This window comes from Rhinatrema bivittatum, chromosome 2 (genome assembly GCF_901001135.1).
Source record: "Rhinatrema bivittatum chromosome 2, aRhiBiv1.1, whole genome shotgun sequence".
Taxonomy (NCBI): Eukaryota; Metazoa; Chordata; class Amphibia; order Gymnophiona; family Rhinatrematidae; genus Rhinatrema; species Rhinatrema bivittatum.
In genome coordinates, this window is record NC_042616.1 from 456208526 (window position 1) to 456224970 (window position 16445).

General features: G+C 47.3%; 1 protein-coding gene across 6 annotated transcripts in view; it reads right to left on the reverse strand.

Moving 5' to 3' along the window:
- Positions 1 to 16445, reverse strand: part of SLC25A38 (solute carrier family 25 member 38) — a 69460-nt gene that overhangs the window by 34170 nt on the left and 18845 nt on the right. For all 6 annotated transcript variants that reach the window (XR_003854682.1, XM_029590408.1, XM_029590409.1 and 3 more), the window contains exons 2-5: positions 10527 to 10648; positions 9490 to 9574; positions 9207 to 9386; positions 6116 to 6284 (exon numbers count right to left, since the gene is read on the reverse strand). Coding sequence is in view for 5 of the 6 variants with exons in the window: in XM_029590408.1 (XP_029446268.1) it covers positions 6116 to 6284; positions 9207 to 9386; positions 9490 to 9574; positions 10527 to 10648 (556 nt within the window). In the remaining variant the exon portion in view is untranslated. The remainder of the gene's footprint in view (positions 1 to 6115; positions 6285 to 9206; positions 9387 to 9489; positions 9575 to 10526; positions 10649 to 16445) is intronic.

The following is a 16445-nucleotide window of genomic DNA, read 5'->3' on the forward strand; positions in this document are numbered from 1 at the left end:
TTCCTTAGAGGAAAGGAAATTATCAGGTAAGTAATTTCATCTTCCTCTGCATTCAGGTAGGCCAAGCCACACCGGTGGGATGTACCAAATCTACTCCCAAAATGGATGAGAAGCTGCCTGTGCTCCCATCAACACCGCCTTCGCAAAGGCCACATCCGCTTGGTCTTTAACATTGAAGCCATAATGCTTGGAGAAAGTATGGAAGAAGGAACACATTGCTGACCGACAAATCTTGAAATGAGACCGTAGTCGAGTCTCCATCCGAGACCACCTGCACTCTAATGAAACGCACCCTGAATTGCCCAGGCAATGGTACCTCTGCACCTACATAGACTGCTATGACAACCCCTTTAACGCAATGGGCCACTGTAGCCTGCGACACAGGTTCTCCATGTCTGTCTCCACCATGGAGACAGAACAGTCTTTTGCTGGTAGCAGGCAACCCTCAGGTCTGCAACAATGTCGCTTCATATTTAAGGCACATAATGACCTATTCCCGCTCTATTCTGCCCCTGAGCAGCGCCAGCAGAGAAACAGACTAATTCAAGTGAAATTCCAACTCCATGTCTGGCAACCAAGAATGTATAGACCTGATCTGCATTACCCCTGGAGTTATCCACAGAAAAGGCTCACAGCAAGATAAAGTTGACAGCTTGGAAATTCACCTCACTGAACACACAGCAACCGTAAAAAAGCAATTTTCAAGGTAAGTAGCTGTAAGAAGAGACCAATCAGCCACCAAAGGTAGGGCCTGCCAAAAAACTCAACACCAGGCCAAGGTCCCAAAGTGGCACTGGCAGACGCCAAGAAGGACATAGATGTTGAACTTCCTTCAAAAACAGAGACACATCCAGATGGGAGAGCAAAGGTCTAACATAAATACGACCTCTAACACATGGTGCTACAATCAGAACATGTAAGGAGTTTAGGGCCAGACCCTTATTAATCTTTCCTAAAGAAACCAAGGATTAACGGTATTTCCACTCACAGGGTGAAAGTCTATCATTCCTCATCAACTTTTGAACACTCTCCAAACCCTGATATAAGTCAGAGATGTGCAAAACTTCCTAGCTCGGAGCAGTGACACACCACTGCTGGAAAACAACCAAGCCTCAGCAGTCAAGCCCTTTCAAGGGCCAAATTGTAAGACAAAATAGACCCAAATTTGCATGTATGATCAGTTCCTGTTGTAGAAGATCCTTCGGGACCAGCTGCCCCATAGGATTATATAACAGTAACCAAAACACAGTTTCTGTGATCAGTCCAAGCCACCAGGCATACAGACTCAGGAAGACTTGCAATCCTGCACATTAAACTGCTAAACATCTGCCAGAGAGGGAACCCATATATCATCTCGCTCCATGGCCCCCTTTCAAAACAAAAGCATTGATTTCTAACGTCCTCGGATCCTGTCTGCAACTACAGAACCATGATGTTTTGCTAATATGCCACCAGATCCAGATACGTCTGGTCCCATCGATAGACTGAGCTGAAAAAGATGCTGCACCAGCAACCACCGTTGGACAGATGGCCAATCTCAAGGATTGAACCTGAGTTTCCAATTGTCGGATACGTTGCTCTGGCAAGTCCTACCTCGTACCATATCGAATCTCACTCTGAGGCAGAACAAGTCTGTGTTGACTGTATACTACTTTTGGCTAAGTTTACTTTGCAGCCCAGCTCAAAAAATAGACAGATCACCTTGTGAGATGCCCCTTGACTCTATTCCACAAGCTTGGTCTGAATCACCCAGCCATCCAGATATGGATGGACCAAAATACCTTCCTTGCGCAGAGATGCTGCTACTATCTCCATGTTCCTGGATAACATTCTGAGTGACACTGAATGCTGTTCTAAAATGGCAAAAATGCAGAAACCGCCAACATTCCTGTCATACCAGGATATGTAGATATGCTTCCGTCAGACTGAGAGACAGGAGAAAGTCATCTTTCTGCATTGCCATGATGGAGTGCAAAGTTCCTCTCTGAAGTGTGCTACGCGCAAATGCCATTTGATCCTTTTCAGATGCAGAAGGCATTTAAAATACCCCTCCTCTTTCTTTTTGGGCATGATAAAACAGATGGAATATCACCCAGCATTTTCCTGCAGTGTGGGAACTGGAATTACGGCCCTGAGGTCTGCCAGCCTTCTTTCTACTGCACATCTCCTCACTAATGAGCTGCATGGATAACCTATACGGTTATCAGGAGGACGTCAAAAAAACTTTAAAGCCCAGCCATCTCTCATTACCTCCAAGACCTGCTGATCTGTCGCAAACTGGGTCCATCTTGGATAAAAGCAAGATAGTCACCAGCCTATCTTTGCAACCTGTAGGTGGACCCCCACACCTTCACTGCAAGGTCTGAGGTGCTCCGGCACCAGAGCCAGAGTACTTATTCAGCTCTCCGGTTGAAAGGACTGTAAGCCTTCGAGGCATGATTTCTGATTCATCGATCCTTTGTAAAGGCGAAAACAACGGGAATCCCTAGAGTGGTCCCTCGCCTAAAAAGAGCGTGTAGCTGCTCTCTAGTGCTCCTGCAAATGCAGAATCTTGGAATCATTCCATCAATTCGCTATCCTCTCCAACTTAGTTCTGAACAAGAGAGAGAACCTTGAAAAGGCAACTGTGTCAAATTTGACTCAGAAATCATATCTGCCGACCAGGTCTACAGTCACTAAAGGCGTCTTGCCGCTATAACAGAAGCTATTCCTCTGGCAGTCAGAGTCACAGCTCTCATCATGTAGAAATGCGGCTCCCGGTTCCAATGCAAGCCTGAGTGAGATGCAAACCTACTTGAGGCACCATAGAACAGCAAGTAGCTACTTGTAAATGTATTGCCACTGCCTCAAATGCCTTTTTAAGAATAGCCTCAACTTTTCCATCCTGAACAACTTCAGAGATGCCCCCCTTCGACCAGGATGGTGGTTTGTGATGATGCACACCAGAGCATCAACCTCCGGGAATCCAACTGCCTTTGGGTCTAGGGGTTACAGGCCTGCCAGATATTACCCCCCTTTAAAATTTTCCACTAGGGCATACTTCGCAAGATTAACCAACTCCTGCACTGATTCCAGAAGTGGCAATAAAAACTGGATGCCTTACTTAAGGTGACCCAAAATTCCACTCCCATCCACTAGTGTTTTCAGGTCGGAGCTAATAAACCGAACCCAGAGGAAGAAAATAAAGCAGAGATGTATGTGGCTCCAAGTCAGGTGGGATTTCACCTCCCTCTAAAGTTGAGGAGCCCCAACTCCTTCCTGGATCATCCGTCAAGTCTCTCTTTACGGCCCTTGCCCGACTTAGACATAGAAACATAGAAATGATGGCAGAAGACCAAATGGCCCATCCAGTCTGCCCAGCAAGCTTCACACTTTTTTTTTTCTCTCATACTTATCTGTTACTCTTAGGGGTAGATTTTCAAAAAGCGCGATTTGGCGTACTTTTGTTGGCGCATCAGGCGCAAACAAAAGTACACTGGATCGGTGCGCGCGCAAGGCTACCGATTCCGTATAGCCGGCGCGCGCCGAGCCGCGCAGCCTACCTCCATTCCCTCCGAGGCCGCTCCGATTTTGGAGCGGCCTCGGAGGGAACTTTCTTTTGCCCTCCCCTCACTTCCCCTACCTAACCCCCCCCCCTTACCTTTGTCAGGGGATTTACGCCTCCCGGAGGGAGACTTAAATCCCCGCGCGCCAGCAGGCCACTAGCGCACCGGGACGCGACCTGGGGGCGGGTCCGGAGGGCGCAGCCACGCCCCCGGACCACCCCGGGCCGTAACCATGCCCCCGGAATGCTACGTCCCGCCCCGAAAACGCCGCGCGGATCGGGCCCGCCCCCGACACGCCCCCTCGGAAAACCCCGGGACTTATGCGAGTTCCGGGGCTCTGCGCGCACCAGTAGGCCTATGTAAAATAGGCGCACTGGCGCGCAGGGCCCTGCTCGCGTAAATCCGCCCGGATTTACGCGAGCAGGGCTCTTAAAATCCGCCCCTTAGCTTTTAGTAACCTTTTGGTTCTATTTCCCTTCCACCCCCACCATTAATGTAGAGAGCAGTGTTGGAGCAGCATCTAAGTGAAATATCTAGCTTAATTTGTAAGGGGTAGTAACCGCTGCAATAAGCGAGCTACACCCATGCTTATTTGTTTACCCAGACTATGTAATTCAGTCCTTGATGGTTGTTGTCTGTATATAGATCCACTTTTCTTCATTCCCCCTGCAGTTGAAGCAGAGAGTTATGCATTGAAAGTGAAGTATCAGGCTTATTTGGTTTGGGGTAGTAACCGCTGTAACAAGCAAGCTACTACCCGCTTTTTGTGAACGCAAATCCTTTTTTCCACATTTCCTTTTGCCGTTGAAGCTTAGAGCAATGTTGGAGTCGCATTAACCGTGTGTATGTTTATTGAACAAGGGTATTATCTCCAGGTAGTAGATGTCATTCCCGCGAGCTACCCACTCTTCATTCACATCCTCTAGACTTTATGGATCCACAGTGTTTATCCCACGCCCCTTTGAAGTCCGTCACAGTTCTGGTCTTCACCACTTCCTCCGGAAGGGCATTCCAGGCATCCACGTACAGTGGGAAGGCCTAGGATGCTTCCCTTCATTACAGGGCTATTTGTCCCCCTCGTGACGCCCTTTCATAAAGGTTTGCAAACCCTGGAAATAATTTCCACCCAGGAAAAAGGATGCCGAATCCATCCCTGAGTCCATGGGAGCTGACCAAAGCACTCTCCCCATGCCCCTCAGGAACCGGAGGGGGGCTGTCACTGACCAGCGCATCACCTTCTGCGCTCCGCTCCATCAAGTCTCAGTTGGATGAGGGGTCGCCTGAACAGCAACACAATCCTTGCAAGACAATTCTCCTTGAGCCACCAGGCACCGCTGATTTAAGCGAAGAGAAAGAGACGGCTGGATTGCCCTTATTTGGCAAGCTGCACCATGGGAGGATTCTCAGACTCTCTAACCCCTGTCACCATTATCCTTCTCGTGTGCACTGCTAAAACACTTGCGACTCACTAGAGCGCATGGTCGAGGACCCACGTACATGCAAAACTAAAATCCACGATCTTGTGTGCATACTTGTGCTCGTGTATGTGCACGCAGAACTCCTGGCTATGGCTATACTGTGCACGTTCGCGTGCACAAGATAAACCCCAGCTGCGGTCTTGCCATGTGTCGCAGGGGCCTAACCTCTCCTCAGGTAGTCAACATACAGGAACAGCAGAACAGGAGCCCAGAAGTACAATGGCTGCCCGAACTAATGGCATCGTCGATTCGCCGTCCCACGCCAGTCCCCAGAAATAGATCGGAGGTGCGAGGAGGAGGATTAGCACTGGTGGCAGACAGAAGGTAAGGGCCCCCTGTATTCTTTTTTACCTGATCTCAGACATCCACCGACTGAAATCACGACCGAGCTAGTGGCTAAGGGGAGAGAGGGCGCAAGCCTTTACCATAGAGCTCCCCCAACCCGCCACTTTTTGTTTTTGGGGGGGGGGGGGGGGGAGAAGCCTAAACCTGGCAAGGCACAGCAGTTCAAAATGCTCAACTGAGGGAGAGCCCTAGACTGGGTTCAAAATGTATTTATTTTTTTAAAGAAACAGGACAGACAATCCCAACTAGGGAGATTCAGGTCAACCATCTGCTGGAGAAGGAGAAATACTGGCAGGCTGATGTCGGGGCAGGCCTATATGTTGGTGATATCAGCGAATCAGTTGTCTCCATCTCCATTTGTTTGTAGGAGTACATATCCCACTGCTGTGGATTGGCCTGGCTGCAGAGGAACAGACACTTTCCACTCCAATTCCAAGCTTACCTCCCTCAACTCAGCTCTCCCCGGTGCCGGCATTTAGGAGAATGCCAAGGTGGCAGTTGCAGGACCAGCGTAAAAGCGAGCATGAAGCCTGCAAGCCTAGCACTGCACTCATGGGCCTTGCCGCCACCTCCTACCACATGGGCTTCCTGTTTGTAAAGGAGCCAAGTCTCCAGAGCCCTTGAGGGTGGAATGGCTGGTTTTCTTGGGGTACTAAGCTGGCAACCTTACCCTTTGGCTGCTTGCTGCCACTTGGATCAGTAGAAGTACTGTGGTGGAAGGTTGCTGATTAGGGGTGGGGGTCTTACCGTGCGGCACAGTTTTCTTGGTCTGTGTGTAGAACATGAGATAGATGCCAGAAAAAGGAGCATCACGGAGGAGTGTTGCTGTCAGGCCGCTGAAGAGTCCACGGATGCCCTCTGTGCTATAGATGCTGCTTAGGGCTCTGTACACACTTCCATAGCAGTACCGCCCACTCTGGAGACACAGAAGACAAATCCAGTCAAGCTGGCAGCCATCAGCAGGCCAGACATTGCTGGGCGCTGTGGACATGTTACACATGAATCTTAATTCTGTTTGATAATCTTTTATGCAATTTATGATTGCAATTCACCTTCAACACTTTTTTTTTTAAATTGGAAAGGTGCATGATAAAAATGGATTAACTGATATTTTATTTATTTAAGAACTTTTGATATACCGACATTCGTAGGACACATCACGCCGGTTTACAAGTAACTCAGAAAGGAAGAATTACAATGAACGAGGAGAGGGAGCAGGAGAGAAAGGAGGAGAGTGGGGCCGGGAACGAGAGAAGTAGGGAGGAGAAAGGGCAGCAATGAAAGTAGAGAGAGGAGCAACCATAATAATTGAGGTAATTTATTTAAAACATTTCCTTAATAACAGTGGAAACTTATTTACATTTTTTCCTTAAATTATGTCAACAAGGGCGGAGTACATAGGATCTCTGTATTGGTCATGTGCATATATACAGGATAGAGGACGAGTTTGCAGTGACTGGGGGAAGGTGTCTAGGTTTGGTTAGCATCTGGGTAGGCCTGCCTGAAAAGCCAAGTCTTGATGCCTTTTTTGAAAGTGTGTAAGGAAGGTTCAAGGTGGAGGCAGGTGAGAAGTGAATTCCAGAGGGTAGGGCCAGCAATGGTGAATGCTCTTTCTCTGGTAATGGTAAGGTGTGCAGATTTGAGGGGTGGGGTGTGCAGGGTGCCTGTGAGGGTGGTTCTAGCGGGGCAATTAGAGGAGCGGAAACGTGGCATTTCCTTGAGCCATGAAGGATTATTTTTATAGAGCGCATTGTGAAGGATGGTAAGGGTTTTATACTGAATGCGGAAGGGGATGGGTAGCCAGTGCAGATCCTTTAGAATGGGGGTGATGTGTTCCCTTTTACAGGTGTCGGTTATGATTCTTGCCATGGCATTCTGTAGGATTTGTAGGGGTTTAATATTGGAGTATGGGAGGCCTAAGAGAAGGGAGTTGCAGTAATCCAATTTAGAAAGGATGGTCGTCTGCAGGACTAAGCGGAAATCCTGGGCATGGAGGAGTGGTTTAAGTTTTTTTAAGGATGTGGAGTTTGTAGAAGCCCCCCTTTAGTAGAGACTTAATGTGTGGTTTAAAGTTAAGGTGTTGGTCTAGTGCGATTCCTAGGTCTCTTACAGAGGGCAATGGGGAGTGTGTTAAGGTAGAGGAAAGGGAGGTGGGAGGAGATGTGTGTTCTATTTGATTAGAGATGAGATGATGAGGATTTCTGTTTTTGCTGCATTAAGTGCAAGGTGGAGGTTGGATAGTAGGGAGTTAATAGAGACAAGGCAAGATTCCCAGAATTGCAGGGAATCCTTAAGAGTTTTATGAATGGGGATAAGAATTTGCACATCATCAGCATACAGGAAGAAGTTCAGGCCAAAATAAAAAAAAAAGGCAGCAAATGGTATGAGCGGGGACACAACTCACAGTTTTGGTGCTACTGTTTTACGGCATTTCTCAAAATGAAAATGGAAAAAGTTCTCTTTCCCCCGAAATCATTAACATCGAACTGTATGTCATTATTACACCTATGACTTAATAATGTTTTAAGATTTACTATTGTTTTATACCGATGTTTAATTTTATAGTTAATTTTATTTTAGCATACTACTTACTTAGTTTTAATTGTTTCTCGACAGCATAGTAGTTAAGTTTTAAGTTTTATTACTCTTGAGGTTTTATGATATTAAGATGTTTTTGAGTTTAGAAATTTAACTATAATCAACTGAAGTCTTTGTTATATAGCTAACAAGCCGTTAAGCCCGTTAAAACGGGCTACATTACATTTTTTTTTCAGTCCATTTTCTAACACAGCACCCTTCTACACTTTTTCTCCCTCTCTCCCCCTTCCCCTCGTTCACTCCTCCCCTTTCCTCCACTCAGTCTTACTCACCCTCTGTCTCCCACTGCCTCCTTCCCCTCACTCTCACCTCCCTCCCCTCAGTCACTCCCACCTCTCTCCCCTTCCCTCAGTCACTCCCCACCCTCTCTCAATCCCATCCCCTCCCCCTCAGCCGTCCTCCACTCCCTTTTTCTCTGCTCCACAACTTCTTACCCTTCCACTTACTCACATCCCTGTCTCTCACCTCTCCCCTCACTCTTCCCCACCCCCTACCTCCCTCCCACTCACCCACTCCTCCCTCTCCCTCCCTCAGTCCCTCCCTCCCCCTCAGTCCGTCCCTCCCTCTCTCTCTCTCCTCCCTCCCTATTGTCGCTGCTGCCGCCGCTGCCACCCGCCGCCGCCGCTGCCACCCGCCATGTTTTTTTTTTTCTGACGCTGGCTGAGACCGACGTGCTCGCCCGCACATGCGCGGTAGAGCTGGTCTCTACTGCGCATTTGCGGCACGGTCAACCTTCAATTATTAGGTTGATTGTTTGTAATTAACTATGTTAATGTACACAGTTGTGATGGTTTAACGACTGATGTAACGGTATATAAAACCAAATAAACTATAAACTGTCTGACACCATGACGCTTCAGAATGGATAAAGGCAAAGCGCCTTCAGAGGACCCCGGCAAGCACAGAGAATGTTAAGAATACAGGATTCTGTCAAAGGGTTCCAAGTCCCTCCTGTTCCTTTACTCCCAGGTTAAAAAGCAAAAAGGGTGAAGAGCAGAGTGGACGTGGCAGCAAGTATTTCTGGGAGGACTCAGAATTTCCCTTCTGTGTGCACCGGAACAGTCCCAGCAGTCTTAGAAACCAGATGACGGGAGGTGCCCCCTGGTGCATATAACAACTAGTAAATTGAAAAGTGACAGAGCCACAGCACATACGTCTTTGTGTATAGAAATATCTTAGCTACTGAATCACTTGACACTGTTTCCTTACACGCACGGCACTGCTCAGGGCTATTGCTCACCTCATAGCGCGTCTTTACCACTGTGATGGGCTGAATGCAAACTCCAGCAATGGTGCGAGAGCTGGCCCCCAGCAACACATTCTCCAAAGCTGTAGGGGCGCAGTCCGAGAAGAAGTGCTGCTTCATGGCGTAAAGGGTGCTGAAATAGAGCCCCACACCAGGGATGCAGCGCACAAACGACTGTAAGACAAGAGGCAGACAGCACGTTGTCAACAAAGCACACCTTAAGGTGCACAACAGCAGGCACTTAGGGAAGAAGAGACTGTACAAAGCTCACACTTACTGGGGAGACCCCTTTCCAGAGCCCTAGGAGGCTCTCTGTGCGAATGACTCTCATCAGCAAGGCCATCATCCCCACCTGGCCCGACCTGTAACACAGAGCAAGTCCCATTAAAGCAGTGAATTCTCCCCAACCCTCCAAGAGGAGGCAACTACATGCAATCTGACTGGTTCAACGAGAACATAAAGATCTGCCCTACTGGGTCAGACCGAGGGTCCATCAAGCCCAGTAGCCCGTTTCCAACAGTGGCCAATCCAGGTCACAAGCACCTGGTAGGATCCCAAAAGACTGACAGATCCCAATTACACAAGCCTTAGCGCATCACATCAGAGACCACTGTACCAGGCTGGCTGGATGCAAGCGCCCAACGCTGACAAAGTCACACCAATGGAAAAGTAAATAAACTCATTAAAAAGGAAAACGCTTTTTGCCTGGGCTTAATTCAAGCTCTAAATTCTTCAGAGCTGGAACCCAATGCGAGCATGTATGCTTTTTTTTTTTTTTGGTTGTGTCCCGCAGCTTCTTCCTGCTCCTTGGGGTATCCAGCTCAATCGAATCTGGTCTCTGTTACATTACAGCATCACAAGCCTTCATTCACAGCTCCCTAAGGTCTTCCCCCCCCCATTTTTGTTTAAAGGAACATTTCCAACTAGCCCAACCATTGCAGACGTGGTCCTTGGTGTCTGTTCACAAAGTCTGGCCAATGGGTATTTTTCATTGCACAACAGCCAGGATACCCCCTTCCCAGCAGAGCTGCCAAGAGTTGGTAAGTTTACTGATAAAACAAAAAAAAAAAAAAAAAAAGAGACAGACATGTCCATAAAATCCATAAAAGATTTTCAAAGTCAGCAAAAACAAACATCAGCAACAACCATGCCTATTTCTCCTGGCAGCACTAGCAGGGCTCGGGTCTCTGTCTCTTGTGTTGTGGACTTAGGCTCTGAAGCTGAGAGTTAACACCAGTTTGATGAGGTGGAAACTTTCCCACAGTAAAACTTCACATCATGTCCCCCCCTTCAGCTTGATGGCTGAGCACCTACCCTCTGACGGGGGGCTGCAGGGTTTGCAGACGGGTCTTGATGAGGTCCAGGGGCTGGAAGAGGAAGGCGGAACAGGTGCCACTGATGGAGCCGCACAGAAAGGCTTTCAGCACAGGGTGCATCTGAAGGAGAAACCAAGACAAAATACAAATCGAGCGCTATAATTTAGGTTTACATGTATTCTTCTTATTTGAAAGAATTATCTAAGATATAGCTTAGCAATTGATCTACACCTTATCTAAAATCCATATATTTACCCTCCAGTGCACAATCGCTGAAATTGCACTCTGATTTGACAAGCAATGAGAGCCGTTCAGGTAGAAATCAAAGAGCCCAAAGAAACCTTGGCTATCCCCCATTCATAAAACAGGAAGGCAATAAAACTTCCTCCATGTACTTCATAAAAATTCTCTCATGGGGACCAGACCCATGGCTACTACTAAACATTTCTATAGTACTACATGACATACGCAGCGCTGTACAAACATACAAAAAGACAGTCCCTGCTCAACAGAGCTTATAATCTAATAGAACAAACATACAGGGCAAGGGACTTGGTGTATAAAGCAAGACAATGTTTAGAATGAAAAGAAAGATAGCTAACAAGACTAAAAGCAGACAATCAGGCATAAGATTTAAAGGCGGTCTTTAGATGGGATTTAAACATGGCAAGAGAGGGAGCATGACACACCAGTTCAGGAAGACTATTCCAAGCACACGGCATAGACAGATAGAAAGAGGAATTGGCAGTAGAGGAAAAGGGCAGACAGGAGTGACTTATACTGCTGTGCACCGTGGCTCCGGAGCTCTTTTACCTCAGGAGCCACATGCCAGCTTCTCTTCCTGATCAGTCAGCCTAGCAAGGCTGCAGGCCACAGCATGGAATGCAAGTGCACTATCTACTGGAGTCAGAGAATACTGGCAGGCTGATGTCGGTACAGGAGTATAAGGAGTGACATGAGTTGATCTCTCACCTGCTGGTTGGCATGCATAACCCATCTGTAATAGAGTAGCCTGACTGGATGAAGAATCATTTTTCATGTCTGATTTCCCCTTTATCCTGCAAGTGATTAAAACTCTTGATCTCTGGTGGTTCTTTGGCCTACTTTCCAAAGAACAAGAGGACCTACAAAATCACTGTGTCTTTGTCCTATTCAAGTCCAATTTCCAGGACAGAACAGGGAAGACGCAAGGATTGCAAGAGGGATGGTGAGTCAGGATCCACTCATATGCACAAGCTGCAGACATGCACCTGTCCTGGAAAGTAGGCTCCTTCAGCTTTGAGTGGAATTGAGTTGCTCTTAGTCAATCAGAGGAGCATTTCCTGGGAATGCTCTGGCTCTCACCTGGAGAATCCAGAATTCTAAAGGAATTTATAGGTCTCCAGGCAAAGACTGGAAAACTCTGGGTACTGCAGCTGAAGAGGCCTATGCGGCCTCAGAACAAAGTTATATTGCGTTGTCATACAGACCCCTCCCCCCAGGAGGAAGGAAAAGGAGCAACTGCCACATCTACAAGCGTGCTAGGAGTTGTCATCCCTGGGTCAGCCAGCAAGCCCAAGAAGAAACAGGAGCTACATCAGCCCCTCAAGGCCAAAAGAAAGAGGAGTCTTGTTGGTTGCTCGTGCCTATAGGAGGAAGCTATTGCCACTGGTGGGTTCTGGAGGATGGGGAAAATGAGTGTGTTAAACAGAGAGTGTGCCTGTGCGAGTCTGAGCATGTGAAAGAAAAGGTCCCCAAATTTTTCAAATCATGGAGACAGCTGGAGGGGGTCAAGAGGAGGTCCTCCTCAGAGTTTGCTAAGCTAGAGGTGGGGGACAGGGGAGGAGGAGGGAGAGAGACCCTTGGAGGGGTTAGCAAAGAAGGGTTTGAGGTGGGGGAGAGGGAAGAAGCTCATGTCTAGCCCTTTCAGCGATTTGAAATGCTGAGGACAGAGGGAGGCAGGGTGCAGGGTTCCCAGAGATGCATGGGTACAGCAGAGAGTTAGCAATAATATTTCTAGATTTCTCCAAAGTTAACAATCCTGCTGTACTCCCCAACAACCTTGCCCCCTGCCTCTGCCCCATCCCCAATATCTGCCTATCTAGGGGGGCAGGTAACATGGATGGATGGTGGGATGGGGTGTTTAATGTGTGTGTTGCATTCTCCTTCACCCCCATGCACTTACTCCCTCTCTACTTCCCCTTTCTCATCCTTTTCCCCCACTTCTCGCTCCCTTCTCTTTCAACATGCCAATTTGTAGAATAGCAAAACAACTCAGATACCAAGTGCAACAAATGATTTCTGCACTCTGTGCCTCCAAAGCCTGCATCTTTAGGAAATGATGTCCATTCGCCCTATCCTACAGCTCTGAAGAGATGGTGGTATGATTGGGAGCTCCAGGAATCACCATCCATCCCCTCCCTGACTTTCTCTGAAAGCTCCACAAAACTCACAGCTTGGTACTGCCAGTGTCTTCCAACCCCACGACCTGCACCGCCCTCGACAGCAGCTGAAAACTCCTTACATCTGTGCAGTAGCCTAGCTCCATATCTTTGGCCCATGCAGCACTAACACCAGCAACGCATAATGCAGCCAATCAGTGGTGGCTTTGCATCCTAACGATGGCAGAAAAAGATCAAATGGTCCATCCAGTCTGCCCAGCAAACTTCTTATGATAGATAGCAGCTGCAACTCTGTGTAGGTGAATCCCAAGCCTTATGTTAGGGGTAGAATTATTATTATTAACATTCAAAACCAAGCAATTTCAAATCCATAACAAAATTACTGCTCGCAACATTTTTATGGGGTGAGCAGCCTTCTTAATAATTCAAACAACGCTGCTTGAACGTGCTTTGCTTTTAGACTTGGCCGAAGAAGTAGTCTTGCACCTTTTCCGTAAGGTCTGCACATCAGAATCCTGGACCATAAAAGTCAAGGCCCATCACTGGCTGTCGTCTGAATCCAATTACCCTTTTTACCCCCTTGCTGAAGCAAACAGTGATGTTGCAATTGTACCAAAAGTATGAAAGCTAATTGGCTAATGGTAGTAACCTTCATGCCTTCTGTTAAGGGTAGTAACTGCTGCTCAAGCAGGTAACTACCATGCACCTTTTTCATCATTTCTAGTCTTTAGGGATCCACAGCATTTATCCCATGCCTTTGAATTCGTTTACTGTTTTCGTCCTCACCACCTCTTCTGGAAAGGCATTCCAGGCATTCACCACGCTCTCCAAAGGAAAATTATTCCTTACCTGCTAATTTGCGTTCCTGTAGTACCACGGATCAGTCCAGACCACGGGTTGAGCCGCCCTTCCAGCAGGTGGAGACAGACCAAAGTTCAAAGGGTAGCCCATATAAGGACAGAACCCACCCTGGAACCCTCGGTATAACCATTATCAAAGCAGAAAGGTATAAGATCAAGCAAGTAAGAGGATAACTAGTAATTGAATATGAACCAACCAAATAACAGAACAATTGAATGACCTGTGTAACTAAAAAACGTTCTTGTATATCTACCCCCTGATCATCATAACTATGCTTCTGGTGCCTATCAATAAATTCCAGGAAGATGATGCAGAGATACAAAAGAAAAAAAGAAAATCCTATAAGAAGGAAAAAGAATTCGAGTGGACAGACGAAAAGAGCGGGCGTCTGGACTGATCCGTGGTACTACAGGAACGAAAATTATCAGGTAAGAACTAATTTTCCTTTCCCTGTACGTACCCAGATCAGTCCAGACCATGGGATGTCCCAAAGCTTCCCTACAAAGGGTGGGACCCAGACAGACCCGCTCGAAGCACCTGCCGACCAAAGGAACCAAAGACTGGAGCCTAAACATCGAGTTGGTAGTGAAGAGCAAATGTATGAAGAGATTTCCATGTAGCCGCCCTACATATTTCTTGTGGCGAAACCGATTGAGACTCCGCCCAAGAGGTCGCTCGAGAACGTAAAAAATGAGCTTTTAGGCCTTCAGGAACCGAGCGGCCCTTGCAAATGTAGGCAGAAGAAATCGCATCCTTCAACCAGCGAGTGATCGTAGCCTTAGAAGCTTGCTTCCCTCTGTTGGGTCCACTCCACAGGACAAAAAGATGATCAGAGACCCGAAAATCATTAGTGACCTCAAGATAGTGCAATAAGACTTGTTTGACATCGAGACGACGAAGATCACTACTACCAGACGCCGCGATATCCTCTGGCGAAAAAGCAGGAAGTTCCACGGACTGGTTAACATGAAAAGATGAAACAACCTTAGGTAAAAAAGAAGGTACAGTCTTAAGAGAGACACCTGAGTCCGAGAAACGCAAAAAAGGGTCTCTACAGGATAGAGCTTGAAGCTCAGACACCCTCCTGGCTGAACAAATAGCAACCAAGAAGACAGTTTTGAGAGTCAAGTCTTTGAGAGTGGCGCGACTGAGAGGCTCGAACGGCACTGTACAGAGAGCTTGGAGTACAAATTTAAACTCCATGAAGGACAAATAGAGCTGACAGGCGGTTTCAGGTGCTTGGTGTCCCTGAGAAAACGTACAACATCCAGATGAGAGGCGACCGCCCGACCTTCAATGGTGCCCAGGAGGGAACCAAGAGCCAAAACCTGAACTTGTAGGGAGCTAGCCGAAAGACCCTTTGAGAGACCACGCTGAAGAAAAGTGAGTATCACCGCAACCGAAGGCGAATGTGCCGAAACACCCAACTCCTCGCAGACGTTTTCAAAAACCTTCCAGACCTGGACGTAGGTAAGGGAAGTTGACTGTTTGTGAGCCCTGAGGAGTGTGGCAATAACCTCATCCTTATATCCTCAGCGTCTCAAACATCTCCGTTCAAAAGTCATGCCGCTAGACCAGTGATGGCCAACCTTTTGAGCTCAGTGTGTCAAATTCATAAAAAAAACAAGCATAACTCGGGTGGTGTGTCACTTCTAGAAAAATCCATAATTTTGTGATATTTGTAGCTCTAATTAATAACAAAAAGTTATAATTTTAATATATGTACTGTATTAATAAAGCAAAAACAAATAATTCTTTACCTTACCTGCTTAGTGACTTTTTTGTTGCTCAATTTCATTGGCTAAATCTTCAATTAAAACACTCTCTCCCCTTCCACCCCCCTCCCCCCCCCACAAACTCTTACTCCCCGGGATTTTCTCATACACACTCATGCTCTCATACTCACTGGCTCCCTCACATACACAAAAACACACACACCCAGGCAGGCTCCCATTCATTTTCACATTACTCCCACTCCATCCTCCAGGCAGGCACCAATTCATTCTCACACACACAGACCCCTAGGCAGGCACCCATGCATTCACACACACCCCCAGGCAGAGTCCCATTCATACACATGCACACACTAAAGGCAGACCCCCCTCCTCTTTTGCCAGCAACCTCGGAACCTCTCTCATTCCTCTGCTGCCACTGTCACTGCTGCCACATGGCTATTGGGGAGGTGCCGATTGCTGCTACTGACACTGAAGCCCATTCTGCTGCCTCCTCTGTGCAGGCCCCGTGGGCTTCCACTTTCTCCAGGCTGATCTCGTACATTGTGAGATCCGCATAGAGAAAGTGCTATTCTTGCACATTCCCAAAGATTACATGTGCCAATCACTAAAAAGTAACTTTTTTTTTTTACCTTTGCTGTCTGATCTTAGTTTTCTAATTGGTTGGTCACAGGCTTTTTTTTCCACCTTCCCTTTCTTATTTTTTTTGCCAATTCCTTTTATATTGCTTTTTTTTCTGTTTCTTTTTTCTCCATCTTCTTCCCTCAAACACAGTCAAGTTCTCATTCTCACTTGTATTTCTCTCTCTCACACACACAGTCTCTCACTGGCACATGCTCTCTCTCACACACTCACACACACACACACACACACACACACACAGAGGCTCTCACATGCTGTCTCTGCAAACATTCAGGTCCTCACTCTCACACACAATCTCTC